This window comes from Phyllostomus hastatus, unplaced genomic scaffold, assembly GCF_019186645.2.
Source record: "Phyllostomus hastatus isolate PE091 unplaced genomic scaffold, TTU_PhHast_1.1 phas_contig_86, whole genome shotgun sequence".
Taxonomy (NCBI): domain Eukaryota; kingdom Metazoa; phylum Chordata; class Mammalia; order Chiroptera; family Phyllostomidae; genus Phyllostomus; species Phyllostomus hastatus.
Genome location: NW_025333977.1, coordinates 31730367 through 31758221, shown reverse-complemented (window position 1 = coordinate 31758221; position 27855 = coordinate 31730367). Strand labels below are relative to the sequence as shown.

Sequence of the window (27855 nt, the reverse complement as noted above, 5' to 3'; positions counted from 1 at the left end):
GCCTTTCAAAGATATTGAGTATTTTTTGCATTCTAGGAACTCTTGGTTTGTAAAACCACCTGGGAGTAGGCATTATATTCTGCATCAGACAGCAGAAGAAACTGCGGCACAGAAAAGTTATCATGGTTATAGGGCTGGCGAGTTGGAAGGGCCAGATTCAAACCCAGATCTTCCCAACTCCAAGTTCACATGCCTCCTGAACCTCACAAGGTGGGGGTTCCTCGGGTGGCCACTGGGCTCCAGCAGGGCTGCCTCAGACACTTTGAGAGTGCACACAGAGACAGACAGTGCTCTAGCAGTTGTGTTTTAAGATTCCTGCCCACCTGTCCTGGCTGGTGTGGCTCAGTGGACTGAGTGCTGGCCTGAGAACCAAAGGGTCACTGGTTCATTCCCAGTCAGGGCACATGCCTGGGTTGCAGGCCAGGTTCCCCGGTGCAGGGCTCAAGGCAACCACACATTGATGTTTTCCTCCCTCTTTCTCTCTCCCTTCCCCTCTGTCTAAAAAATAAATCTTTTTTTTTAAGAGTTTACTTTTATTTATTTTTAGAGAGGGAGGGGAGGGAAAGAGAGAGAGAGAGAGAAACATCAATGTGCAGTTGCTGGGGGTCATGGCCTGCAACCCAGGCATGTGCCCTGACTGGGAATCGAACCTGCGACATTTTGGTTCACAGCCCATGCTCAATCCACTGAGCTACGCCAGCCAGGGCCTAAAAAATAAATCTTTAAAAAAAAAAGGTTTCTGCCCACCCTCATGACCCAGGGTTCAGGACTGAGGGGCTGTTTGTCTCCAGGCTGAGAAGAGTCTCTGGGTTTATAGAAACGTACCCAAGATTTTAGGGGGAAATGGAGATCTAACTTATGAGAGAAGGGGCTGGAGCTGCCACGGACCCACCACTCGTGGAGAAGTAATCTCAGATGCCCTCTAGGCTGTGGAAGGTGGGGGTCCTTCCCCTCATCCCCCATCCCCCACCCTCACAAACAAGAAAGGCAAAGATGAAAGTGCCTGCTCTCTCCCGAGGGCCACTTGTGGTTTCCCTGCCCAGGCAGCGCACCTCTTGGGGAGGGCCTTCCAGCTACTTCTCATTATGTAAATGATTCGGTTTCTCCGCCACAAGTGAAGGAGGGACCTGCCCTGGAATTAGTCTCCAGCAGGTCAGAAGACCCAGCTGTGCTCAAGCGTGTCAGCCGCACAGCAGCAGCGTGGGCCCCTGGCAAGTCCGTGGCTCCCCCTGACTCCCCAGTCATGTCCTGGCAGCTCTCTCCAGCGATGATGCTCTTCATGTTCCTGGCCGGTGAGTGATACGTGTGACTTTGCATAGTGACCTGCCATGCCTGGTCCTATTAAACCTCAATGCACTTTGGTGCCACTGATGAAGGCGAGGCAGGACAGACAGGAGACAGCTATCGCAGCTTCAGTTACCGCGGGTGTTTGGCTTGTGAGCCGGCTCCTTGCTGTTACCTTACACACGGGGACGCACTTCATTGGTTTCAAGGGCTGTAACAGCGTGGACTTGCTTCCTGTGAGTTAGGCAGAGTAGGTGTCAACCCCAGAAGACAGCGACTCTGGCCCTGGTTCGCAAATGGGATCTGGGCACCTTCTCAGGGAGAGTTTGCAGAGGTTACTTCTACTTAAGAAAAGGGTGAATGGAGCCTGGACTTGGACTTGGGGCTCTTGCCACATGATCTAGGAAAAGCACCTCAGGTCTTGGTTTTCCCTTTTTCTCAAATGGAAATGCTGCGTTTATATGATGTATACAGGGAATCGTGAAGACGAGTGAGATGTGGTCTGAAAAACTGTGCCATTTCAAAAAGTTACCAGCCAGGAAGGACATCAGAGATTTTAAAATATTACCATTATACTTCAGATCAGAGAGGCTGTCAGCGAAACTGAGCTTTTCGTGCCTGCATTACGTCCCCAACCCCTGCTTTCACCATGAGCATTTTCTCTCTAAGCCACTGAGTCCTCCCGTGTGCTGCCACCAGCTGTGCTGGTTAATTCACACTTCCTCCTAGAACGCTGAATCCTGAATCGAACCTGTGAGGGGCCTAGCTCTGTCCACACAGCCCGGCTCACATGCTCAGACGGGGGACCCAGAGGTATGGGGTGTAACATGGATTGTGATGGAAGTCGGGTGAAGGGCTGGGCCAGCTGCCCTGTTCCTGGCTGTTCATTCTTGTGCCACATGTTCAGAATTAGAGTTTCACATTCTTCTGAAGGCAAAAGGGGAAGTCATCATTTCATTTAGGAGGGCAAGCTAGTAAAGCAAAAGATCTCAGTCCAGCAGGCACCCTCCGTGACCATTCGATGGCTGACAGATGACTGACAGATTCAGGAAGGCAACGAGGGCTCAGTAAACGCAAGTACAGGTTGAGAGGAAATGCTGCAAATTCTCAGAGGCACACTGAGTGAGTGAAGCGTGGGAAGGTGCCCTGTTTTCCGCACGAGGGGACGGAGGCTGCTCAGGGAATTGCTCATAGTCACTGAGCCAGCCAGGGGCAGCCGTGAGACATGCACCCCGAGGGTCAGGCTTCACAGTCCACGCTCCGCACTGCTGCACCTGCACGCATAGGTTCCAGAAGCACTTGCCGAGTTGGAGATGGGACGACCATTAGATGCTTTGCTACGAGAGACACAGCTTCTAGGTAAACGAGCTGTGTGATGGTTATCCAGGCACTTTGCTTGCCTGGCCTCAAATTTCTTTCCAATAAAATGAGGGGATTTCAGTTTGTATCAGTCAAAGTTTAGTCTCACCTGCACATAAGAGACAAGCTCCAAATAATATTAATTAGGCAAGGGAAATGTTCATTTCTCGCTCATGTGAAAACAAGACCAGAGGAATTCAGACCAGGTCTGGTGTAGGGGCTCATTTTCGTGGGCCCCCCCATCCTATGTGTGACTTCTGCCCTAAAGGGTCTCCTCCTGGTTCCTAATGTCTGCTGGAGCTCCAGCCATCACACATGAGTTGCAAGCTGGTTAAAGGAGAAAAACAGACTGGCCATAGAGAAGCGACACAGGTGATTGAGCTCCCTTCCAGCAGCCTTCCCAGAAGGCCTGTAAAACCCTACTTCTCCTACTGCCTTGGCTCAAATTCAGTCACTTGTTCCCACCCAGCTAGAAAGGAGACTTGGACATAAGGTTCTTTATGCCAGGCAGCAGGTGCTCAGCTTAAACCAGTTCTGTTACTAAGGGAACAGGGGAGACTGGGTTTTGGAGTTGTCGTCCAGCAGTCTCTGCCACCTTCTGACTGGGAGCTCTCTTTGAATCTCACGCACGTCCCACAGGAAACTAACAGAGGTAAGATTTATATGTTTTTGCTAGAAAGTTGATGGTTAAACTGTGACATTGTGAGCCTAGCTGTGCTAAGGGCCCACCCCCGCCCGCCACACGTCCAGAAACTGTCTTCCTGCTGCACCCAGCTGGGGAGGCTTCTGTTGCCTGGGCACCTGGGCACCTGCCAAAGAAAGTGCTCTGGGGCTACACACAGTTCCCCATCCGGGATGTGGCCACAGTGCCCCTTGTACTCCCATCTGTGTGCCTTCGAGCTCTGCAGACGCAGCACAGCCTCCAAGGCCTGCCAGGCCTGCTTCCTGCTCCCCCCTTCCTCACACCGTCCTTGTGTTCCCCTCATGCTGACCCCTCTGTTACTCTCCAAACACACCAGACTCTGAAGCCTCTGTGCCTTTGCACAAACGCTTCCTCCTACCCAGGAGACCATTTACTTTCTTGTCTGTCGGAAGAATTCTCCTTGTGTAGGATTACCCACACCATGCCGCAGCACGCAGGGCCTGCTTCCGTGACAATGCCTGTCACACTGAGGAGTGTAGTCCATTTGTGTGTCTGACTCACGTGGCTCTGAGCCCCTGAGAACAGAGACTTCCCCCCAGTGCCTGGCATGAAGCTTGGCTCCCAGGAGGCTTCTACCTTTCTGTGCCGCACTGGGAGTGGCAGGGACACCGAACGAAGGCCGTCAGGGAAGGACTGATTGTCCGGGAAGCACCTAGAAAAGACACCGTGGTGTGGTCACTGGTTTGCCCCGGTTTGGCCGAGGAGTCGTCTCTGGGCTCCTGCTGCAGGTTGTAGGGGAACCAAAACCTTCTCGTGCCTCTTCCTGCAGCTCGTCCTCCCGAGGAGTCCCAGCGCTGGGCCCAGGCCCTGGGGTACTGGTTCGCTGAGTCTCCCGAGTTCTGGAGAAGAGATGCTGGGGCGGGGAGCCTGGCAAATCCGTGTGTGGACTCCAGGGCTATGGTTTTTGGTTTTTTATTTTTTTAGTAGAGAAGGGTCAAGACGGATTCTGAGCTATGCCCTGCCCTTGCTTCTGCCCACTGGCCTCTTTGTGGGTCTCAGACCAGTGAACTTTGACCTCTGTGGGACCATAGGTTTCATATAAAAACTATGACCCAATTTTGACAAAGATTAGTCATATATGTGTGAATATATATGCACATATATATTTACTATATATATGATTATATATATGCATATAGTAAAATAGAGTATTTCTGAGAGTATCATTTCCATTGAGTACCTAACAAATATATGAACTTTCTGGGATGTATTACAATGCAGTGCATACCTACCTCTGTCATGTTCCCGTCTAATCACCTGCCAACCTTTTACAGCCCACTCTCCTCCAGAGAGGTGGGACAGGAAGGGAGGGGCCAGAGAGGAGAAGAAGAGGAACATGAAGATGACATGTCCCAGACTGGTTCTGTCTCTAACACACTCAGACACTTTCAGTCACTGTCGGTTCAGCCACCTGCCGGCCCAGCCTTCTGTCACCCAGCCAAAGTCGCAAATACACCAAGACGCCATGACCGCTAACACCCCAGCCACCCTGCAATACAGTTTCCTCACCAAGTGCACCATGATGTCCACCACGGGGCTTCTTGTCCTGCTGGGGATTCTGTGCCTTCGTGAATGAGCCCTGTGCTCCCTGCTTCATGTGCACGCTTCACCGTTACTGAGAGAGGAGCTGTAATGGCATGTGAGGAGGGCTCCCCTTTTAAAGAGTGTGCTACTCAGTTGAGAAGATTTGCTTTAGTTCAGAAGCACAAGCTGTACACAATGGGATTTTATCAAACACCTAATGATCTCCCTAAGGGAACAAAAGACAGGTAGTTTTCAGCCTCCCAGAGTTCTCTGCAGCAATCTTTGCTTTTTACTACAAGATATTCCTGAAAACCACATTTGGGAGTAAATTCTCTTTTTTCATAGTAATAGTATGAACTTAATGGGGTTCCTGTTGGGTTTTCGACTGAGGAAACAGCAACTCAGGTTTAGCCCAAATGAATTGTAAAAATAAAACTTCAACTGTCAATCTTCATAACAATCTCAAAAGGAAAAATCTTGCTCTAAGCTCTACAATGTGGGCATAAGATTTCCACATACAGTGAGTCGGTAAACATTACAAAGTAAACCTACAGCCCATAAAACCCACAACTATTGAGTGTCATCCATTTCAGTTATCCAAATGAACATTCAGATACCAAAATGATTCTTTAATAGTAGTTCCAAGTAATGTAATGTCATTACTAATTTCTTTGTGGCCCTGACTGGTGTGGCTTAGTGAGTTGGGCATTATCCTGCAAACCAAAAGGTCACCAGTTCAATTCCTAGTCAGTGCACATGCCTGGGTTGCAGGCTGATTCCCCAGTGAGAGGCATGTGAGAGGTAACCAATCAATGTTTCTCCCCCTCTCTCTCTCCCTCCCATCACTTCTCTCTAAAAATAAATACAATCTTTTTTAAAAATTAAAAAGGTAATAATGCTATTTCTGCAGCAGTGCAGAAATCATTTTTTAAAAAAGATTGTATTTATTTTTTAGAGAGAGGGAACGGGAGGGAGAAGGAGAGGGAAAGAAACAGTGGTTGGTTGCCTCTCACACGCAACCAACCAACCAACCAAGAACCTGGCCTGCAACCCAGGCAAATGCCGTGAGTGGGAATCGAACCAGCGACCTTTTGGTTTGCAGAATGATGCCCAACTCACTAAGCCACACCATCCAGGGCTGTGCAGAAATTATTTATGTGTTACTACTGGGCTTAAAGTTAGAACTTTTCTGGAAAATAATCACTATTTCAGCACATGAGCCTTTTAAAGTGTCACCAAGAACCCCCAATATGAAGGCTTGGTGAATTGGGGTCCCTAGAGAGACATCCTTCTATTCTGCTGTCCTCTGCTTTTGTCTCTTCTCTCACTACTCTTCACAGTGACACACACCACCTCCACCACCCCCAAATCTAAGGGCAGGCTTTGGTTCAGGCAGGGGATTGAGTCTCAGTTCCAAAATTAGTAGTTATGTGATTATGATTAACCTGATAGAATTTTCTAAACCTGAGTTTCCTCATCTGAAACTATTGGGATCGGGATAGTACCAACCAGAGGGTTTTGAGAGGAGCTGGTGAAGTCGACCCTTGACCTATAGTAAGTGTCCAGTATCTTGGGATTTGTTGTTGTTATTATTATGGGAAAATAAAGCACTTAAAAATTATTGAATAAAAGAAGGAGATAGTAATGGAGTTTAGGGATGATTTTTTTATTAATATAAATGTCAGAACTGTATAAATGTCAACATAGAGGGCTCTCCTTTGCCTTTTCCCAGTGTTTTCCCAAGTCATCGCTCAGCACCAGACAGCTCCAGCTCCAGCAGGCACCAGTACAAAGGGCAAATACAGTGAAATCACAGCACTGCAGAGATGAAGCCATCCCTCACTGTGCCCGATCGTAACTTCCCAAGGAACATCATCTGCACTTTGTCCACTTTTCTGGCATGCTGTGTGCCTGGACGGAGACCAGGGTAGAACTGTGGGTTGAAAAAGAACCAGAGGCCTTCTGCCCTTAAGGGATGGCCCAAGAAAGAACCTGTGACGATAATACACACAGCTTAATGGTCCACGAAGGCTTTCACTTAAACCAACTCTTTTTGTTTTCTTTATTTGTTTTGTTTGTTTTTTGACTCACTAACTCTTTTCAGCCTGACAATACTCCTAGAGGTCTCCAACCCTATTACCCTCATGTGCCCATTCATTCATGTATTCATCCAATCCACATCCACTGAATACTTTCTACGCATGGGCACTGGTGGTGAAAAAAATTCACACAGTTCCCACCTCGGGATTGCTTTTAGTCTAGTGGGAGAGAGGTACAATCGGCAAATAAATCAATAAGTGAACATTTCATCAGGGCTAATACTCTGTTGAGACATGCTGTCTTGCCAGACTTATTGTTCAATATTTGTATTCCACCCCTTAGTACAATTATAAGTTGTGATTAGTGCAGTGAAGACAACAAATAGAACACCGTGAGCGGGGCTCGTGGGGCGGAAAGCTCGCCTGCACAAGGAGGACAGGGAGCTCTCTGAGGAGCTGATGTGCGGGGTGGGCACAAGTAGGTTTACCGTTATGAGTATGTGAAATACAGTTTGTTCTTGTATTATTATTTATTAATTATTATTTTATTTATTTGTATTATTTTTCTTTTTCTTCTTCTTATTTCATATCCATACTAATCATTTATCTTTTAGGTAATAATGGCTGGTAATTTAACTTACTTTTGTCTACCCCTGTATAAGCCAAAACATGAAGGATAGCCCACTGGGTGTATCAGAGCAATTATGGCTTAATTTTATTCTTACTTGAGAAAGGCTGGGCCACTCAAGAGGTTAAGGAAGGAAATGACAGGAACTGGTCTATATTTAGAAAAACTGATGGTAGACAAAAAAATGAAAGGCAGTGAATCTCCTCTTATTGGAGGTAATTAAGCATAGAAGAACATATGGAAAATAGTCATAGGTCCAATTCACAGATCGAATTAAGGTTTGGGCTAGATGACCTTTAAGATCATTTTTGAATCTGGGATTCTATGATTTTGTGCAAGAGATACAACTCTGTCTCTCTCAGCATCATTCACACTGTCCCAGCTCTCGCAGACCATCACAGCGGTGCTCTACCCAGGAGGTCCCTCTTCCAGGGACTGTTGGGATTCACACTGAAAGATGGGGGAATGAAGAGGCATTGACACTTAGATATCACTCAGAGCACGGTCACCTGGTGTGCTGGGACCACACCCCATCTAGATGAGGGGGCTGGGTGCAGTATGATCACATCTCTGTAAAAAACATGGCTACACCAAAACAGTACCATCGTGGCCTTGTGGTAGAATCTTGAGTGATCTTGACTTAACTCTTATATCCTTGTAAATTTCCTCCCAATCTGAAAATACGCATGTTAATTTTTAATGAAGAATGGAGAAGGGGCTTCGTGAGCTCTTAGTGGGCATGCTAACACTTTTGTTTCTTAATTTGCAGTGATTTTTTATTACGGCAGTCAAGTAAGAGGGTTTCCAGAGGTCACAGACTCTTCTCAGCCCACGACAGCAGCAACTGTCCAGGCCACAGCAAAACCTTCTTTTCTTCAAACAACTAACCAAGAGCCTCACAAAACAACAGCAGCAAGATCGACCAGTGGTCCCGTCACCTCTCAGATAGCTGCCACGACATCTGACTCTGAGACCTCAGCTACACACACAACAGCACAACCTCCAACAACTGCAAACAGTACCCTAGCCACCTTGGTAACTGCAAACAGCACCCTAGCCACCTTGGTAACTGCAAACAGCACCCTAGCCACCAGCCCAACAAACCACACCATAATCACAACCCAGGCCACACCCAGCAGCTCCCACACAGCTGCTCCAGTCACTGAGGCTACGATCGGCCCCAGTGCAGCTTCCGCTTCACTGCCCACCACCACACCTCCCCCAGCCCATCCGACGGGCACCAGCCCATGGACTGTCAGCCACACAGCTGGGAAGACCGTCCCACCCAGTAACCAGACCACCTTTCCATCAACTTTTTCCACCTCATCACACATCAGCACAACCAGTCAGAATCCCAGTCAACCCACCCATGCTCCAGAAACAGCCACCACTGCACACAATGCCACCCAAACTGCCTCACCCGCCACCGTGGCTCCTGGACCCACCCTTGCACCTCAGCCATCATCAGTCAAGACTGGAATTTATCAGGTTCTAAATGGAAGCAGGCTCTGCATCAAAGCAGAGATGGGGATAGAGCTGACGGTTCAAGACAGAGAGTCGGTAAGTTGGGGCCGTGGGCCCGTAACACTGTCTTCAAAAAGGTCTGAGCGGAGTTTGCCTTGCCCAGAATAGGCATTCCCTTGCATCCTGTGTCTTTTAATGAAACACATACCTGTGAGCACCTCTTACTCCAAGGTGCTCTATTAAAAGGTGTATCTGTTTCAGAATATGTATCAAAATAGAAACAACAGTGCCTGCTTGGGGAGAGGAAGGCACACACCAACAACTTAAATATGCATGCCCCTCACTTTTAGCCAACACGGGCAGAGCACTGGGGTGGGTTCAGAGTCGGTGCCAGCCTGGCCCTGCCCCACCCGCTGACTCCCAAGCCTCAGTAAGTGTCCTGCGAAATGAGAGCTTCGGACTAGATGGTCTCCATGGTTCCAGCCAGCTGCGACACTCATGTGGAAAATCCAGGTTAGCAAGAAGATTGGAGGGGCTGGGGATGAGGCTGAGAATATTTGATTTACTCAAGGAATTGCCATAAAAATTGTGCTTTTTTTTTCTGCACAGTTTTTATGATTTCCAGTAAAACTTCCACGTTTGAAGCAGGAGTGTTTCACATAGCAAACCTTGCTTATGTGCCTTCCAGCATGTGTAACCTAACAAAAATTAAATCCCACTCAGTTTATCAGGAACACACCTGCCACAAGTTATCTACCGAGGAGCTCCTCACCATGGGAGAACTCCTTCGAAAAGTCTTTTGAGCGTGACAGTTTGGGAATGTGAGGTATCATTCAGGGACCTTGAAATTCTCAAGTGAACAGCCATGAGCCCTGAGTCTCAGACTCCCTTACTAGTCTGTGCCTCTGCTTCTGGAGCTGGAGTTTTCCCCTACATCTCAGGGAGCTGATCTATTCTATTTGGTTTACGTTTGTTCACCTCAGCGATACTTCAACATCGACCCCAATGCAACCCAAGCCTCCGGGAATTGTGGCTTCCGGAATGCCAACCTTCTCCTGAACTTCCAGGGCGGATTTGTGAATCTCACATTCACCAAGGTGAGGATGGAGCTGCTTTGCGTAGCTGTCCCTGCCCCTCACCCCAGGCCCGGTGGTGCAATCCCACACTCCACTCTAAGTTCCCGGGAAATGGATCTCAGGGCCTTTTGAGATGTTCTCTGATAAGAGTGAGGGCGTGGAGAGGGAGAGGAGGAAAGTGTCGACACCCTGTGTTTGCCTTCTGCCCCCTTCAGCCTCCTCCGTGCTGCTCAGAAGGCCTTGGAGGCCTCTTAGGGGAGCCTTGGCCCCGAGGAACTGGCCGCAGATGCCCTTTGCAAACCACCCAAAGGGGGAAGTTGAGCAATGAACAGACCCACAGGAATTCCCAGGGGACACCAGAGAAAGAGATTACTCTGAGAACAAAACCAAAGGCCAGAATGGGTCTTTCCAACTGCAGCAGGCAAAATCCAGGGACTAACCAGGCCCTGGGTTTTCCAGGCCGTATTGTAGGAGGGTGTCAACAACAGACTAGAATAGAGAGAACATGGACGTGAGATCAGAGTCTCGGCTGCAAATTTGATTCTGTCACTTGTTCTCTTTGTGACATCAGGCAGGCTTTATTCTATCCCTTGAAAAATGGAGGGAGGGAATGAGAGATCACCCCGGTGAACAGCATTGTCCCGTACAGGGGAAGGAGATGTTCGATGACCAGGCACTGTGTGATGGGAATGACTGAAGTGGGCGGATGTCCTGGGGAGACAGTGTTGCCCGCTCCACACCGTGCCCTGAAGAGTCTAAATACAGGCCGAGTAAGAGCCGAGTAAGAGCTGAGGAGGGGGAGACAGTGTTGCCCGCTCCACACCGTGCCCTGAAGAGTCTAAATACAGGCCGAGTAAGAGCCGAGTAAGAGCTGAGGAGGGGGTGCCACGAGGACCCTTGCAGCTGGAACTGTGTGATCCCCTGTTACCTGTTTAATGTGACCCCTGAAGTCATAGGAGTCACAGTTAGCAGACCTTGGATTCCAATGAGCATAGAACTGGGGTCAGACAAACCAAGATAGACTCTCAGCCACAGTACTTACCAGCTGCATGATCTCGGGCTCCTGAGCTATAAAACAGAAGTCAGTCCACCCAGCTAATAGAACCTTGGTGGGGGGACTAGCAATGGTGTGTGAAAACCGTCTAGCACAATGTTTAATACAGGGGTCGTTAGTGATATTGCTGCTATTAGCTTGGTCCCAAAGCCTTGCTCCCCAGTGTGCACTTCTCTCCTTAGGGCAGAGATGAACCTGAGAAGTCAGCGGTTTCCTCTGGGCACCGCATGGGAAAGACATGACCCCTCCCCACAGAAGGACAGTCAGGGCAGAGAAGGTGCTCTATCCCCAGACAACTGAAGTTAAACTACAGAGGTGTTGGGGATTTTTAAAAAGTTACTTCAGTAAAATAGCAGAGGATATAGGTGTGAGCACTGCTGCTGTAGTTCAGGGCCAGATTGCACCCAGACCGCCGCTCGTGGGGGTGACCGCCTGCAGGAGGACGTGCCAACCTCCAGCACTGACTGTGGTTCACCATGGCCACTGCCGCCAGGCCGTGGGCAGGACCACCAGCAGGAGTTTCCTTGGTGTCCAACTTCTTTTCTTGCTACGTTCCTGTCTCCTGATGCACCCTTTCCCTGCCTTTCCAACACCTTCAGGCTGGTCTCTATATTTGATCAAACTCCACCCAAAGGCTGAATTCCTGTCTTTCTGGAAGTCCTCTGTGTCCCCAGAGGTGTGGGCTGGAACTGAGTGTCCAGACTGAGCTAGAAGGACCAGCAGGGCCTCCCTCCCTCCCTCCACTGCCTTCAGGAAGGAGCAGATGAGCCACTCTGGGTCCACGGCCCCAGGTGTTGCCATAGCTGCCTCTAGTCTCACCCCCCAAATTCACCTTATTCCCCAGCACCAGCTCCCCAGGCAGCTGACTTCCCTTTGCCACCAGAGGAAAGGAAAGAGGCTCATAGGAGATAAATGTTCCTGGCAGCCTTGGTCCTTCTGAAGAATTTCTGCACTGAAAAAGGGATCTGGTTTAAACCCCCCCAAACAACCACACATTCAAAGATTACCCGGGGGTTAAGCATAGAATTTAATGAATGAAGGCAGTAGGCTAGTAAGTATTTCTTTTTTCCTTGAAACAGGTGATAATTTTTTATTTTCTCACTTCTTTAATAACAAGATATTTTGAATTAATTCAATTAACAAAGATTTTAAAATAGAGTAATGCTTAACGTGGGCAAGGATGTACATAACTGAGTACTCTCAGCCTTGCTGGAAGGAGTTTGCATTTGTACCCTGTGACCCTAGGTCTTCTGTGTCTTCTTCTCCATCCTGTAAAAATATTTTCCCACTGTTGAGGAAGCCCGATGCGAAGGAAGATTTCATTTTTCCATCAAATCTGCATGAGAAAACCATCAGTAAACATGAGGTGTCAGTGGCCACTAGTAAGGCCCCTGCAGTGAGGAGACAGAGGAAGGCTGGGGTGCCCCGACTGCCCAGCGGGGCAGCCCCTCCGCGGCGGCGGCGGCGGCGGGGCGGCACCTCACCCAGGACTCACTGCCATCTGTCTATGGCAGGCACTGCCCTCCTGTGCCGGTTGTTAACCATCCTACACATCACTCTACTGGGTGATAATGAGAGACCAGTGTGGCCCGATCTGATTGCTTAAGAAAAGGCAAAAGTTCAGATCTTCTTATAAAAACACATGATTTTTAAGTGTTGGCAACACAGTTTTTAAAAATCTGAACATTCTCCTGGCCAAACGAAACACAGCTGTGGGCCCCACTCTGCCCGTGGACCCAGCGCTGCACCTCCTGCCCTAACAGGCAGGCCGTGAGAAATGCAGGGAGGCAGGAAAGCTGCCTGGATGCTTCCACGAGAGAGATGGGCTCAACCCGTCAGTCAGCCACTTCTCCAATAGTGCTGCAGTCTACACCAGCCTGTCTCAACAGACGCAGGAGTGAGTAACACCTGGGGTCAGACGAGTCCTTGGGGTGGGGGCTGTCCGGTGCATTGTGGGATGTTGAACAGCATCCCTGGCCTCTACCTGCCTGACGCCAGCCCCAGGGCGGCGACCCCAGATGCCTCCAGACATTGCCAATGCCCTCCTCTGGGCATAATCACTCAGTCGAGATCCCATGCTCTAGAGAACAAGAGAGCCTTGGAAAACAGGAGTGTGTGTTGGTTATAATCTAGATGTGGCAGGTGAGCAGCCAGTTGTGGAACAATAAATGGATGCCTATTAGGAAGCCTGGTTCATGGACTGATTTATCAGTGAGAGTTCACTGGGCAACCAGTGCATCCTCAACCCTGAGCTGGGCACCATGGGGAGAGAGAAAAGAAATGTAGGCTGTACTTCCAAGTGTCAAATCATGGACGTCATTTGTAATTTTTTTCGATTGAAATATAGTGACAGAAATGTAGAGAAAAATCTGCCTCCTAAACTGTCATGTGATGTTATTGTTCAGTCAAGGCTTTTATTACCCGTGTCATGTCCATGTGACTGTGGACAAGTCACTAGTTCTCTGTCTGAGTCTGTTTCCTCTCCCACATGATGGGACAAGGCAGCACCTGTTTTGCTGGGGGCCGTGAGGGTGAACCAGGCAGGCACAGGTGAAGGCACTGAGCATGATTTCTGGCTCACGGTGGGGTTAGGAGAGGTGGGTTTCCTTTCTCCTCTCCCTCAGTTTCATCGTTTTAAAAGACCTGAACACCTCTCCATGGCAGTGTCTCGTTTGATTAAGGTGACACGCAGAAAGTTGCTCAGACCTTCCAGGTGCAAGATAAATGCACCTCCCTCCCCCTGCTGACGTCCTTCCTGCCCAGGGAGTTGGTTTTAAGATCACCTTTCAGTAACTTGTGTGGAGTCCATTTTTCTGTGTTCAACACTGTCCCTTCCTTATCCACCTGGCTGGCCAGGCAGCTCCAGAACACTGGAGAAATCAGTCGCTAGTGCGGAGGGAGGTGTGTGGGGCTACACAGTACACTGGCCAGCTGAGTTCTGGCGATCTGCGGCTGCCGCTGCCCCACCTCATGGTTCCTTAGAACCTTCCAGGGGCCTGTGGAGTCCTCTCGGCCTAGAGACTCCGGAGAACTGTGACTAGTGTTCAACGTTAACACGGGAGAGGCCACTATTTAGAAGTTCCCAAGTGCACAGTAGCGTTTTATGCTGTTTTCCCTCTGCCTGGAAGGCCCCTCCCACCCATCAGCCCCCTTTTGCATTCATCCTTTAAGATGGGTCAATTATCTTCAGCCCATGAAGTCTCCCCAACCCCCACCTCCATCCCAGGGAGACCTGGGAGACTTCCTTCTTGCAGTCCCCCCACCCCTGTTAGCGTCCTTGTCACACATTCTGCCATCTCTGACTTGGTCACATTTCTCTCTCTCATGCCCAGCCCTGGCTTGGTACATAGTACATAGCAAATATTTGATGAAGAAATAAATCAATATTTAGCGAACCTAAATGTCACAGAGAACTGGGCCAAGCCACCAAAAAGGCTATCAGCAGCTCTAAAGAAACAGCCCCTTTGGCTTCCTTTGCTGTATCGAGAGCGAAGGTGTCTTGATGTAGTCACAGCAATGCTGAGTGGAAAAGACCTGACTGGTGTTGAAGGCAAAATCCACATCCTGAACATCTGTGCCTGTGAAACTCCTGCGATACGCTTTGCAGAACTAAAGGAGAGGCCCCAGGGCCCGTAGTTGTTGGCGGGCTGCCTTCCCGGGCAGGCTCCACTGGCTGGCTGGCTCAGGGCCTGTCCTTTGCTAAGGAGGGTGTTTGGGTCCCTCAAGGAATTGGAATCTCTCCCATGAGATGTTGCAGAGCTCTCTTTCCATACTGGCAGTGCAGGGCCACTGTGTCAGCAACCTACCTGTTGAATAGTGGGGTGAGACTTTTGCAAGTAGTCTGTTCAAATGGACACGGCTGTATGGAGTCCTTGGCACCCTTTTGTCAGTGTTGATGGTACACAGAGGATCTTCATTGTGCCTTCAAGAGTGTGGCATGGTAGATGTTTTCCATTCTCCAAACCAAACTCCAAATAAGAAAAACATCTGTCAGAGAAGAATGACCATGTGGGTTGGGCATTGAAGATAAAAAAGACACCACAAATGGAATAATGTGTGGCATGTAATTTCCCTTGGGCTTTGGGTTAAGTCTAACCTGCTTGAAGCTTCCCACCCCGCCCCTCCACCCCTCTCCTCTGTAACCACCAGACTGCTGTCCCCCAGAGCTCAGGGTTCAGCCTCTTTAATCAGTACAGCTATCTGAGCTTAGCTCACTTACTTGTTCTCTCTTATTCTGTTTGTGGTAGATCTGAGCTCTAGGAAATAGATTAAAAATATACCATGTAACCTCAACGAAAGAAGTTTGTTAGCAACGGAGGACCTGTGCAGTCAGGAGGGCCTGAGCTTGGTTTAATGCTTTTCTGTCACCCCTTGAAATTCTTAAACGATTTTTGAACAAAAGATCTTACATCTTCCTCTTGTACTAGACCCCACAAATTATGTAGCTGTCCCTGCTTCTAATAGATGTGTATATAAAGCAGCTGCATTTCAGTGACTATGAAAGAAAGTTCTTGCCTAGTGAATTTTTGTCTATACCCACTTTCTGATGGAGGAAAATGCAGGGTGGGATCCTGTAGACAAGATCTTGCTTTGTCTGACCTCTAAACAATGGGAACCAGAGCTGGATGCTTAACTTCACTGAGCCTCTTTGTTTTCAGCTGTAAAATGGGCTAATAATTTCAGGGGTGGTTGCAAGGATCAAAGGAAGCAATGTAGGTGAAAGCATAAGCTTAGTAAACTGTGAAACTTCTGTGGAAATACGAAGCATCTCTTCTCCATGTGAGGACAGATCAAGGAGGTGCCATGGGAAAGTGGAGATTCCAGGCGGCCTCCCACAGGGTCCAGAGCTGGCCTCCCCACTCCCTGCGGCTCCTCAAAGCAATCTCGCATTGGAGCCCAAGCAATTTCCGAAACCAAGCTGTGCTCCTGTCACTGTCCTGCTTAAAATGTTTCAGTGGACCCTCTCTGCCCTCAGCATGGAATAGGGTCTTGTAAGAGTCGTTCTGGGCACTGAAGATGCCTGAGCACAGGTATCTGTTGTGCCAAATAAAAATCTGAATGAATGATATGTGTAAGCAATCCAAGAAATGGACTGGATCATAGATGTGTCTCCCTAAAATGAATGGATCACCTGCTCTGGCAGAGTGGCTCAGTTGGTTAGAGCATTGTGAGCTCGATTTCCAGTCAGGGCACATACCTAGGTCACAGGTTCGATCCCCAGTTGGGGCAGGTACGAAAGGCAACCAATCAATGGGCCTCTCTCTCCTCTTTCTTTCTCTCTCTCTTCTTTCCTCTCCCTTCCTCTCTCTAAAAATTAGTGAACATATCCTCAGGTGAGGATTTAATAAATAAATAAATAATAAAATGAATGGATGCTCCAGGCACATTGTCAAACTAACCTTTGAGACCTGAGACTGAGCACTTCAAAGGAAGGAGCCAGGTCGTACTCTTCTCCCCAGACTTAGAGCAGTGCCTGGTCCAGAGTGAGTGAACATAAGAGGTCAGAGGCTATATTTGCAGACAGGCAGATGGGGGTCATATCTTTCTACCACCTATTATGGTTATGACTTTGGGCCAGTCATGGAGTCTACATTTCCTCTCATAGCTGTGAGGGTTAAATAAGGTGCAGCATAGTACATGTCTGCTACAGTACCTGGCACAAGGTGAGAAGTCAGTATGTAGTAGGTGAATTCAATGAATTTCAGACCTAGAGTTCAGTGTATCAATAGTAGTTACCTTTCTAAGACAATCTGTATTTCTAGAACCCTTATATTGTGTAAGGAATTATTTCATCCACAAATAATATACAAATGTGGTCAAGATTATTATTGTTCCATTTCTTTAATGCCTAGATTTGAAACTTCTACAGGTAATTCAATTTGAAATTCTGGATAAAACGTGGAGACTCTTACATTTTTTAGCACAACCACCTGGGGTCCCCTTGTGCAGACACCCAGTGACCTCAGGGTAAACCATTTCTTTCCAGAATCACTCACTGTGTCCCCGTGTAACCATTTTGGAAACATGGACCCATCTGTTTGAAGGACTTGATACTCTAACCAGGAAAATATAGCCAAAATTCTGCATGCACAGTTTTCCCCCAGAGGGTTTATACTTCCCCATAAAGTCCACCCATGGTAGCCTTAAGGAGGGGTGGCCCGAGTTTGCACCCCTACAGTAGGATATTAATTACAAAAGCTTAATGTGTGGTCCTCCAACCCCTCCACCTTCCAGGTGTACTTACATTTTATCGGGGGAAACTTGGCCCAGTTGGAGGGACTCAAATTGTAGTGGTGGAATTTTAATTTCAGACTCTAGCAGCAACTATGCAGTAGAGAAATTTTGAGCCAGGGGAAAGCCATTATTTGTTATTTATTTATCATGTGGTCTATTTACTTTTGTTTGAAATTTTTAAACATAATTATGGCTCCATACCAACACACCTCAAACCCTCATATCAAGGATTTAGTAGCCGGATTCTCACCTGAACAAAGGGTATACACCAGGGTCATGAATGTGAAAACAGAGAGCACCCCAAGGTTAATACACTGATGTTTTACAGGATGAAAACTCCTACTACATCAGTGAGGTGGAAGCCCATTTGACGGTCTCAAACCCAGGTAAGAAGCAAGAGAGGGCTGTTCTACCAGCAGTGACACTGCTTCTGGTTAGTTCATGTGTGATCCTGTTGCATTCTGGAATCTTCGATGCTGCTCCTGAGAAACAGACTGAGACGGTAGCCCACAGTATGCATAACTTGGAAGGAACTCACTACGTCTTTGTGTACTTCAGTTCATTCGTCTGCTCGTGAAGGAGGTGGGACTATGTTATGTCAGAAATCATTGTCAGCAACAGTAAAGAGTGTAGTGACTTTGGACAGATTTGTGGCTGAGGGTGCAGTGTATTCTATAGTCTTAGAGTCATGCATTCATTTCCCCAAAAAATGTAGTTTGTGCCTGCTAGGCACCAAGCCCTGAATACATTGGAAATCCATTATTATCTAAGCAGGCAGTCTCTGCTCTCAGGGAGCTTACATTCTAGAAGTGGGGAGAGGACCATAAACAGACACATTAAATTATGATACACAGTTAAGTAGTGAAAAGTTCTATGAGAAAAATATAAGCAGGGTAGGGTGGAGAGTACTGGAGAGTACTGGAAGGTTGTTTTAGGTAGGGCCTTCAGGAAACCCTCAGGGGAGGAAGGCCTCTCTGAAGAGGTCAGGTTTGAGCAGAGAGACACGGGAACCTCTGGGCCCAGGGGAGCTCTTTCCGGGTGGTGGGAACAACAGATGCACAGGCCCTCAGTGAACTTGCTGGCGTGCTCAGAGACCAGCAGGCGCCGATGAGCAAAGCAGCAGATGAGGTCTGAGGGCAGCTAGGCCAGAGCATGCAGAGCCTGTGGGCAAGACAAGGTGAGGACTTTGGAATTTATTCTAAAGTGTGAAAGGATGCCGTTGGAGGGGTTGGTGTAGAAAAATGATACATCAGGTTTACATTTCTAAAGCTTCATTTTGGTTGCTATGTGGAGAATTGCCCATAGTGAAGCACATTGAGAGAACTTCTAACATGTTCGCTTCTAGAAAAGTAATGCTCCCAGAGAAGAGCCGGAGTTTCTTAGAGGCCTCACATGTTTCTCTGGGAAGTCCAGATTGAGATAACAAATTGTATTGTGTACCACTGTACTGAGTTTTCATTTCTGTCTTCCCCTTTTCACAATTCTCTCTTTTGACTGGGTTAAACTTAGTGTCTTATTAAGGAACTTATACTAAAGAAATGCACCAAGAAATGAAAATGTGGAGAAATGTCTATTTTAAATACTAGCTATGTTATATTAATATTATTCAAGAGGATGTTGTCAATGATTATTGGTAAAATGTAAGTAGGATGTCATAGTCAGCAGCTCACTTTCATGTACATTGACTCTCTTAGGTAAGTACACTCATACAGGCTGGGAACAAGTATTGGGAACGCATGTTAGCGAACATTATCATTAGGCCTGGACCAAATTTTAGCTGGTAATGGGGCGGTAATGTCTCAAGAGGCAGGGGAAGGGAAAGTAAGGCCAGAAACTAAGTTAGAGGCTGAGGGAGGGGACAGAGCAACTCCAGGCCCCAATAAGCAGGGCTCAGCAGTAGCAGTAGCCGCTGAACACAGTGTGACATTGCAGTAGTGACAATTCTCATGTAGGCGATGAGGGTGGTATCAGTAAGAGTAACAAGTTGTAATTATGATGGTGGTGACCATTATAGTGTCACTGGGGGTGGCAGAGGTAGACCACCCTGTGATATAACATATGATGCAGCAGTGTACGCAGAGAATTCAGTGCATCGTGTAGGATATTTGCTCATACAGATGTAAGAGTCTACAGCAACTCCAAACAGAGCACTGGAAAAAGTCCCCAAAGGGCAAGAGTGTGATTTTTTATGAGGAGAAGGCAGAACTCTGGACAGCCACTGCTGAGGGAAGGCCATTTAACTGACACGGGCCACCCAGCCAAGCTGGGACTCAGTGGATATGTGCCAAGATCTTTATATGACTGTATTTCACCTTTGTGTTTTCAGAGAAAAGTTACCACGGCCTGAAGAGTGGTGTGACGGTGTTTGAGACCGTGATTGGGCATTCCTTCAAGTGCGTGAGTGAGCAGAGTGTCCAGCTGTCAGCCTCCCTTCAACTGAAGACAATGAATGTCCAACTCCAAGCCTTTGATTTTGAAGATGACCACTTTGGAAATGGTAAGTTAAGCTTTTGTCATGTCACTTAAACTTCAGAGACCCATGGGTAGTTTCAAGTGTGTGTGGCTTGCTTTTTTTTTTTTTTCCTGAAGCTTTTTTTCTAAAGGACAAGAATCACATGAGCTTCTTAGAACAGTATGATTCCACAGAGGTCTTAGGTCAAGTTCCTCTGGCTGACCCTCCCTCCTACTATTTCTCTATGAGTCAGCACCCATCTCAGAACCAGACACCTTAGCCCACTCATGTCTACTGCCCTCCCACAGTGGAATACATTCTCCTTGTCTGGCCAAAACACATATTCGGAATCCTTTACACACACACACACACAAATAAATCAGTGAGTGCTGGTAAACTCAGCTGTATTTGGAGAACACTTTGAAGATCCCAAGTATTAGTGATGTCTAAAAATCAAGACTTCAGAATAGATTCTTTCCTACTCACAAAGGGAGACGAGAATTCAAGATAGAAATGCACTCAGCTGGTCCCCTTCTTCCCGATTATGAATAGTTACCTCATAGTTAGTTTTAATTTCCATGCAACTTCTGCTTTGGGCTTTAACCACCACAGAGGGAAGCAGGTCCTAGAAAGAAGGCCGGGGGTGGGGTGGAGTGTGGGGTGGGTGACAGGGGGACCAGGGTAACTTTCCCAAAAAGTCCCTTTTTCCTTGCCGGGAAAACAGTGTTACAAGGATTTCTACATATGTCCAGGAATTGATCTTCAGTGTCTAAAACATCCCTCTCATGATAACTCAAGTGTAAATCTCAGCCTATTCAAAGAGAATGATCACCGCAAACGGTAGGCTCCTGGCTCCCACAATCTCAACGCCTCCTCCCCAAAATCCTGGAGCCGGTGAAAGGTTTCTGGGTGTCAGGAGCCCCAGACTGTCCAGCAGCCCCTTTAAGAAGTGCAGAGTTTGAGTAGAAAACTTGGGCCATGTGATCTGGTGGGGAGCCATGGCTCCAGGACTTACCCTACTTTGGGAGTCAAGACACAGTTCTGCTTCTGGCCCTCTAGACCAAACCAATGTTTCTCAAAGGTGGGTCTGCCTCCCAGCTGCCCCAGAATGACCTGGTCCCTCCTGCCAGCCACTGAATCATCATCTCTTGGGTGTGGGGCCTGGGTGTCTACAAGTTCATACACTCCTTAAGTGATCACAAGCACCACACGCTCCAGATCACTGTGCCGACCCTTCCTTCCTCGTCTGCACTCATCGGGATGTCTGAGGCAGCATGGAGAGGCCCAGCAGTTTCCTCGCTCCCTTGACTTCCTTCTCTGGGAAGCTGAGGCAGGCAGGGGCAGGATCCATTCCCACCAGGTGGCCGGCCTGTAACATCTGTTACTCTGACTTCAATTACAGAAGATGAATGCTTCAGTGACAGAACCAGGAGAGAAATCCCTGTGGCCGTGGGTCTCAGTATCACAGGACTGCTTGTCATTTTGCTAACAGCATGCCTGGTGGCCAGAAAGGGGCCCAGTAGAGGATACGAACGCATGTAAAGCCCCAGCTTCTTCAGAATGTGCAAGGTTAAAAACTTGAGGATTCTGGCTTCCTATTCAGCCTAACGTGAAGGGGTGGACTTTTCCTGTTGCCTGTCCCACCCTCCCAATCTGTCAGGAAACCCAGCCAATCCAAAGGCTGGTTAAAACATAGTCCCTCCCACTTCCCTCTGTTAGTGCGGGGAGGCCGTGCCCGTGGGCTTGAAGTCCACCGCACACCTGCTCACGGCAGCTGGCTGCGAACACAAGGAACAGGAGGCAGGGCCTTGAGTAGGGTGCTTGTGAGGACACAGCAAATACCCACAGGGAGAATTGTGGGAAAGACATTTTCAAATTGCACTGAGTTTCCTTACACATTTTTAAGAGTCTCAATATCCAGTCTTTTAAAAAAATTCATTTCAAAATACATTGTAAAGTGATTTTAAACTCCTAGATTATGCCCAAGTTTTGATTGTCTTAAGTTACAGATTGTTTTACTAGACTGTTATTTTTTTAAAAGGACGTATTTTACACTCCTGTGATGTACTCTTAGTCAAAAACTAGAAACTAGAAAACTTTCCGACATTGCATTTTTTAAATGTAAAGCATGTACCAAAGATCTTGGCAAACAAAAGAAGCTCAATAAATGTTAGTTCTCTAATTCCTTCACCTTCATTTGTTGTCTGCCTTCTTAACACGGTCTTTTTCTACTTTGTCTCTATTTTTCTTTGATGTTAGTCTATCTTTGTAAATTTGTTAATTTGGGTCACTGTGGAGAGAGAGTAGGCAAAACAACAATCAGAACTTGCCAGCAGAAGAGGCAGATTGACCCAGATTATGGCCCACTTCCCCTTTTAGGCAAACACTTACCAAAATAATTACAAACCAGGAAATTCTTGGCTGGGGGGATGATTGATATCTGGAGGAAAAGTTCCAGTAAAAAAAGGCTCAGAATGTTATTGATGGTTTTCTATCACATTGGCTGATTAAATAGGAGAATTAGAATGTTTATTTCAGAGAAAGAGGACAGTCACGGACTTCTGGATGTTCACTGCTTTTACTAATGGGAAGTTTCTTGTTTTTCTACATTTGCCAAAGGTGCCATTCATTACTTTTAACGGCAAGTTTATGAAAGCTGGCAACAATTCTATACCTACTGTTTATCTAGGACATGTGCTGGCTTTCCCTTGAGGTATTCGAGTTCTCTCCACTTTCCAGAATTGCGGTGGTGGGAGGGCACCCAGCAGCTTCAAGAAGGTTTGGAGAGGCCAGGACAACATCTTGAGTGTCAGGAACTTCCTGTTTCCCCTTTAGAACAGGAGCTGTTGATGAAAAATCTGGGATGTGAGGACCTGGTATTTCCCAAAGTGATGCAGGTTTAACAGAAAGGGCTTGACTTTGGAGAGATGCCACTTCTCCCACGTCCAGTTCGACTCTCGTTCAGGGCACATGCCTGGGCTGCCGGTTGGTCCCCGGTCAGGGTGCAACAAGAGGCAACCGGCCGGTGTTTCTCTCCCCCTCTTTTTTTCTCCCTTTCCCTCTCTCTAAAAATAAATAAATAAAATGACCCTGGAGTGTGAATGCTTTGGAAGAGAATGTAGACCAAAGGTTTATGATCAAAGTATTTACAAATGGCTATTTTTTAGAGAGAGGGGAAGGGTGGGAGAACAAGAAGGGAGAACATGGATCAGCTGCCTCTCACACACCCCTAACAGGGGACATGGTCTGCAACCCAGGCACATGTCCTGACAGGGAATCAAATCAGAGACCTTTTGCTTTGTGGCATGGCGCCTAACCCACTGAGCCACACCAGTCAGGGCAATAAATAAAATCTTCAAAAAAAAAAAAGAAAGAAAGAAAGAAAGAAATGAAACAAACAGGTAGCTCAGCAGGAAACAAAGTGATCTCAAACACAATAAGAAGAAAATTCCTAATTTACTTTAATGATATCTTAGGAAATTGGATGAGATGCTTAAGCATAAGCAAGATGAAAACAAATGATGTGACTACTATGCAAATTAACTGCAGCAAAATAACAATAAGAATAACATAAGATTAAATTAAATTATGGATACCAAGTTTTAGTTTTACAATATGAAAAATGTCCTGGAGATGGATGGTGGTGATGGTTACACAACAATGAGAATTTCTTAATATCATTAAAGTGTACACTTAAAAACAGTTAAAATGGTAAATTTATATTATATACATTTTACCACAATTTTTAAAAATTAAATCAAATTAAAGAAGGGAATGGTTAGAAAGGAATGTATTTGATAAACTACAAAGAAAATATAACTCAAGGAAAAGGGAGAAACCCCTGACAATCGGTTTATGCTGACAATTACTTAACAAGAACATGAATTCCGTATAACTGGAGCTCACAGATGAGATGTTATAATGAAAGAGCAAGGTAAATAGGTGATTTTACTCCTAAGAAAACAAATTGAGTATCAAAGCAACACACGTACATAACAAATAGAAACAGTAAGAGGTATAATTGATAAGGCTATAAACTAAATTGTCTTCACAGAGAAAATGAATGAGATAACTGGTTAATGCAGACAAAATTCACACTGTAACATTCCAGAGAAGCTGCCAGGGGTGGAAGCTGTTCAGACCATTTAACATAAGGACAATTGGTACCCTTGAAGTAGAGGACTCAAAATTAGAATGAAGATATATTTGATGGTTTCAGGGCTTTCCCTTAAAATCAATCAATCATTGAAGTTGCAGATTGAAAGAGCACGGTGCATCCTCCAAAAAACACTGAGATCTGCCACATTTTTAAAAAATGGCTATGTTATATTCTATTGTATGATTGTACCATTTAAAATTTTTGGTATTTAGTTTGTCCATTTTGCTCTCATAAAATGCAGATTATTGTAACATATTTTTATGTACTTATGTGAATATATTTTTAGTATAAATTCCTAGTAGTAGGATTACTTGGTCAATAGTTATATGCTTTATCTTTTGTTTGAACTTTTCTGTATTTTTTCCAAATCATTTTAAGTTCTTAACTAGTCAGTATGTTTTTTTATCTAATAAAAATTAATATACATAACAAAATAATCATGTACTACAAAAGAGTTTATCAGGAAAAATAGCATTTCCCTGTCCTTCCTCTAAAAGATAAAGCACTTGTAACTAATTTTAACAATTTCTTATGATAACTATTTCCTAATTCTTTTAAAAATATTTTAAAAGCTTCTCTTACAATTTCTTAATTTATCAGCTTTAAACTTCTTGCTAAGGTAGATACAAGATATAATCCTCTTAGGCCCTGGCTGGGTCACTCAGTTGATTAAAGCATCATCCTAAAACACTAAGGTTACAGGTTCAATTCCTGGTCAGGGCACATATAGGAATCAACCAATGAATGCACAAATAAGTGGAACAACAAATCAATGCTTCTGTCTCTCTCAAAATCAATTGATAAAATTTAAAGACTTTGTTTTTTTAAAAAAGATTTAATCCTCTTATACCACCCCTTTTATGGTTTTACCTCCACTTATTATTAAATCAATAAGATATATAATTATAGTTATGTAAATATTGTCTCCTACCAAATCAAATATTGTGTGAAAAGCAGTTTCTGTCTTGAACAGATTCGGATGTTTCTCTGGAGTCTCTAATTACCATTCCCTCTCCCTGGCCCCTCCTGAGTTTTTTTCTTGGACTTAAAGTGAGAATTGGGTAAATAGTGATCCTTATTTCATTTCAATATTGGTTCCTGCAAGGACCTCATGGATATATCCTCTCCTCTACCCTTGAATAAGATATAATATGGTTTTCCATGTACTCGTACTCAGTCAAGCTCTGCTTTATCCCTGGGCCCTCCGTCTGTCTCCAGGAGAGACTGATTACATTTTAAATGAACTGAATAAGTACTCTCTAATGGAATGAAGAAAAAAAGAGTTTGACTAACTTATAAACTTTTGTTTTTAAGCTCTAATAAATAAATAGGTCTATTTTCTAATATTTTTAGCTCAGTAGAGCAATAGAAAGGAACTTTAAGTGTTTGACAAGAAAAGTTTTATGAGGTGGATAAGCATTACATGTTTTCAAGAGATCATGTGTAGTCCAGTCTAGTGACACAGTCTCTTTTATGTAAACACATCACCATTTGCAGAGAGCGCACCTGTAAGAAATTGGAGCTAATCTTATTAAATATCTATTGCTGAAAAGATAAGTTTATCTTAGTTAATTTACCAACAATCTTACATTTTAGTTGCTTACTTTATAAAAAGAAGACATTGCAAAGTTAAATAACCTACCCAAGTTCACACAGTTAGTTAGGGGTGGGATTAAAAGTCAAGCCAAGGTCCGACCCCAAAGCTCACCTCCCTCCTACTCTAGCCTGCCTTTTGGTCTACTCTCATCAAACCTTACGCCCTATATTGTATTTGTTTTTTCTCTTAGTGGACGAGTGTTCGTCTGACTACACAATTGTGCTGCCTGTGATTGGGGCCATCGTGCTGGGCCTCTGCGCCGTGGGTTTGATTGTCTATGGAATCCGCCTCAGGCGTGAATCATCTGGATACCAGAGAATTTAATTGGTGCCCAGGGGAAAAGAAAACAATGGAGTTTAGAGAATTCTTTCATTGTTTCCAGGATACTGGGCACTTCCCTTAGAGTGTGGGTCCTTCCAACAATGTAAACCATCTTTCACAAAAACCAAGTCATTTCTGATTCAAGTTCAAGCAGAACATCAATTTCTGAATTTATTTTATTTTAGGAAAAATCTAATGAGTTCTTTAAGAGTATTTTCTAGTTTCCTAAAAATATCTTAATGATTCAAAGTCAATATTTGAGATACGTTAAATTAACGTAACTTATGTAAAGTGGGATATGCCTCCAATTTATAAACCAAAGCATCTAATGTAATTAACACTACCTGTGTTCAACCTGGGGACTTGATTTCATCCTTTATCTTTTTCATTTTAAAAAGTGCCTATGCTTTGTCTATAAAAATGGTATTACAATCCTTTAGTTTTTATGTCTTATATGACAAACATGCTGGCGATCTACTAACTCCCTTCTACCTTAAATTGTTTTTTAATTATCAAAAAGGACAATATTCTACAGGAAGAGCCTAGGTTTTTGGCCTGACATCAACAAGAGGAACAAGTCAGCTTTTTTTTTGTATCTGATTATTCCCCAGAATTCCCCTGCCCCAGAATCATTGAAGACTAAGAATTAGGTGGCTATGGACAACAAAACTGAATGATAAGCCAGAAACAACAATGATGACCCTTGATTATTGAACATATACATACTAGACACTAGGCAAAGCAGTTTACATAACTTATGTAATTTACATCATTTAATTCTCATGACTCACAGATGAGTAAACTCAGACGTAACAAAATTAATCATTTAAATGTCACCCAGCTAACAAGTGGCAGAGCCAGAATTTGACTTCCCATTGGTCTGGCACCAAAGCCTCTGGTCTTTTCACTACACCAAGTTGCCTACAAGAACAAGTGGTACTAAGTGCTGCCCAAGGCCTCACACTGGCACATGCTGCATTTTTACATGGGAAGTATATTTATCCAGAATCAAAACAGATGAGGGAGATCTGTTAGAGGAGGACTCGACAGGTAATAAAGTAGCCCATCTTTAAGTCCCCTTCTTTACTCTTGTTAAAGAAGATGGAGGGGTTCCGGAAGACATTAGTCAGTTTTTTCATTTTAATGGGATTATTTTGCTGTGGCTCTGAAGATGAAGAAATGAAGTCAACTGAAGGTATTTTATTTCTTTACAAACAGCAATTTTCTGCTAACCAACCTTTCTTTCTTGAAGTAGGTCTCCCTCTAGTGGCAACTTGCATCTTCTGCACTTTTATAGCCATGTTTTCTGTTCATGTTCACTTTATTTTGTATAGTAGCCTGCCAAAAAATAATGTCCATGCTTGGTGTTACTGCTAAAGAAAGAAACTAAGTCAGGACATTAACAGAATAGATCGCATTCCTATAGCATTCCTTAGTAAAAGAATGATAATTCAAGTCACCCCAGAGTACAAATTGACTTTCCCGACTTGTTCTCTTATGAGTCGATAGGATTGGCAAGGTCCTGACTTTAGTCTTAGTAGGATATTGAATTGTATTAAAAGTTTTTGTAATAAAAGCCTATTTTGGAGATTCATTTATTTCTTATAATTCAGTTTTTGTTGTATAAAAATTTTTGTTTACAATCTTAATGGTTGGCCTTTAATATGGAGGTTGTCACTTGAATTAATGGGTTAAACCATTGTACTATACATAATTTATCTTGTTCTATTCTTCATTGCCACATTATTAACAGGTAGGAAGACCAATTTGAGTGAAACTTAATTTCTGAGAAGATAAACCACATTGAAGTTACAAATTAAATCTTTCAAGTCTCAGTCCAGACTGATTGAATTACTGGTTCCCTTAAGTGATGTCCTAATTCATTCATTCAAACAACATTAATTAAGGACTTACTAAATGCCAAACATTCTGGTAGGGGCTGAGATAAATAAGAAGATCTC

General features: G+C 45.3%; 1 protein-coding gene across 2 annotated transcripts; it reads left to right on the top strand.

The window, feature by feature from the left end:
* Positions 1-1140: 1140 nt before the first annotated feature.
* LAMP3 (lysosomal associated membrane protein 3) lies at positions 1141-27483 on the top strand. Of its 2 annotated transcripts, none has more exons than XM_045851453.1 (6): positions 1141-1292; positions 8307-9097; positions 9985-10098; positions 17694-17751; positions 19692-19862; positions 25764-27483. In XM_045851453.1, exons 1-6 carry the CDS (start codon positions 1244-1246, stop codon positions 25895-25897), a joined length of 1317 nt encoding a protein of 438 aa, XP_045707409.1. In that variant the 5' UTR covers positions 1141-1243; the 3' UTR covers positions 25898-27483. The 2 variants fall into 2 exon arrangements, with proteins under 2 accessions (XP_045707409.1, XP_045707408.1); XM_045851452.1 differs by lacking the exon at positions 25764-27483 and adding an exon at positions 21220-21996.
* Positions 27484-27855: the final 372 nt, after the last annotated feature.

What these genes read in the sequence shown, in the direction of transcription:
- LAMP3 (XM_045851452.1), top strand. Translation starts at nt 1,244, where the DNA reads ATGTCCTGGCAGCTCTCTCCAGCGATGATGCTCTTCATGTTCCTGGCC. An exon ending in GCTCTTCATGTTCCTGGCCG is followed by an intron (nt 1,293 to 8,306) that starts GTGAGTGATACG and finishes CTTAATTTGCAG; the next exon opens with TGATTTTTTATTACGGCAGT. An exon ending in TTTGACGGTCTCAAACCCAG is followed by an intron (nt 17,752 to 19,691) that starts GTAAGAAGCAAG and finishes TTGTGTTTTCAG; the next exon opens with AGAAAAGTTACCACGGCCTG.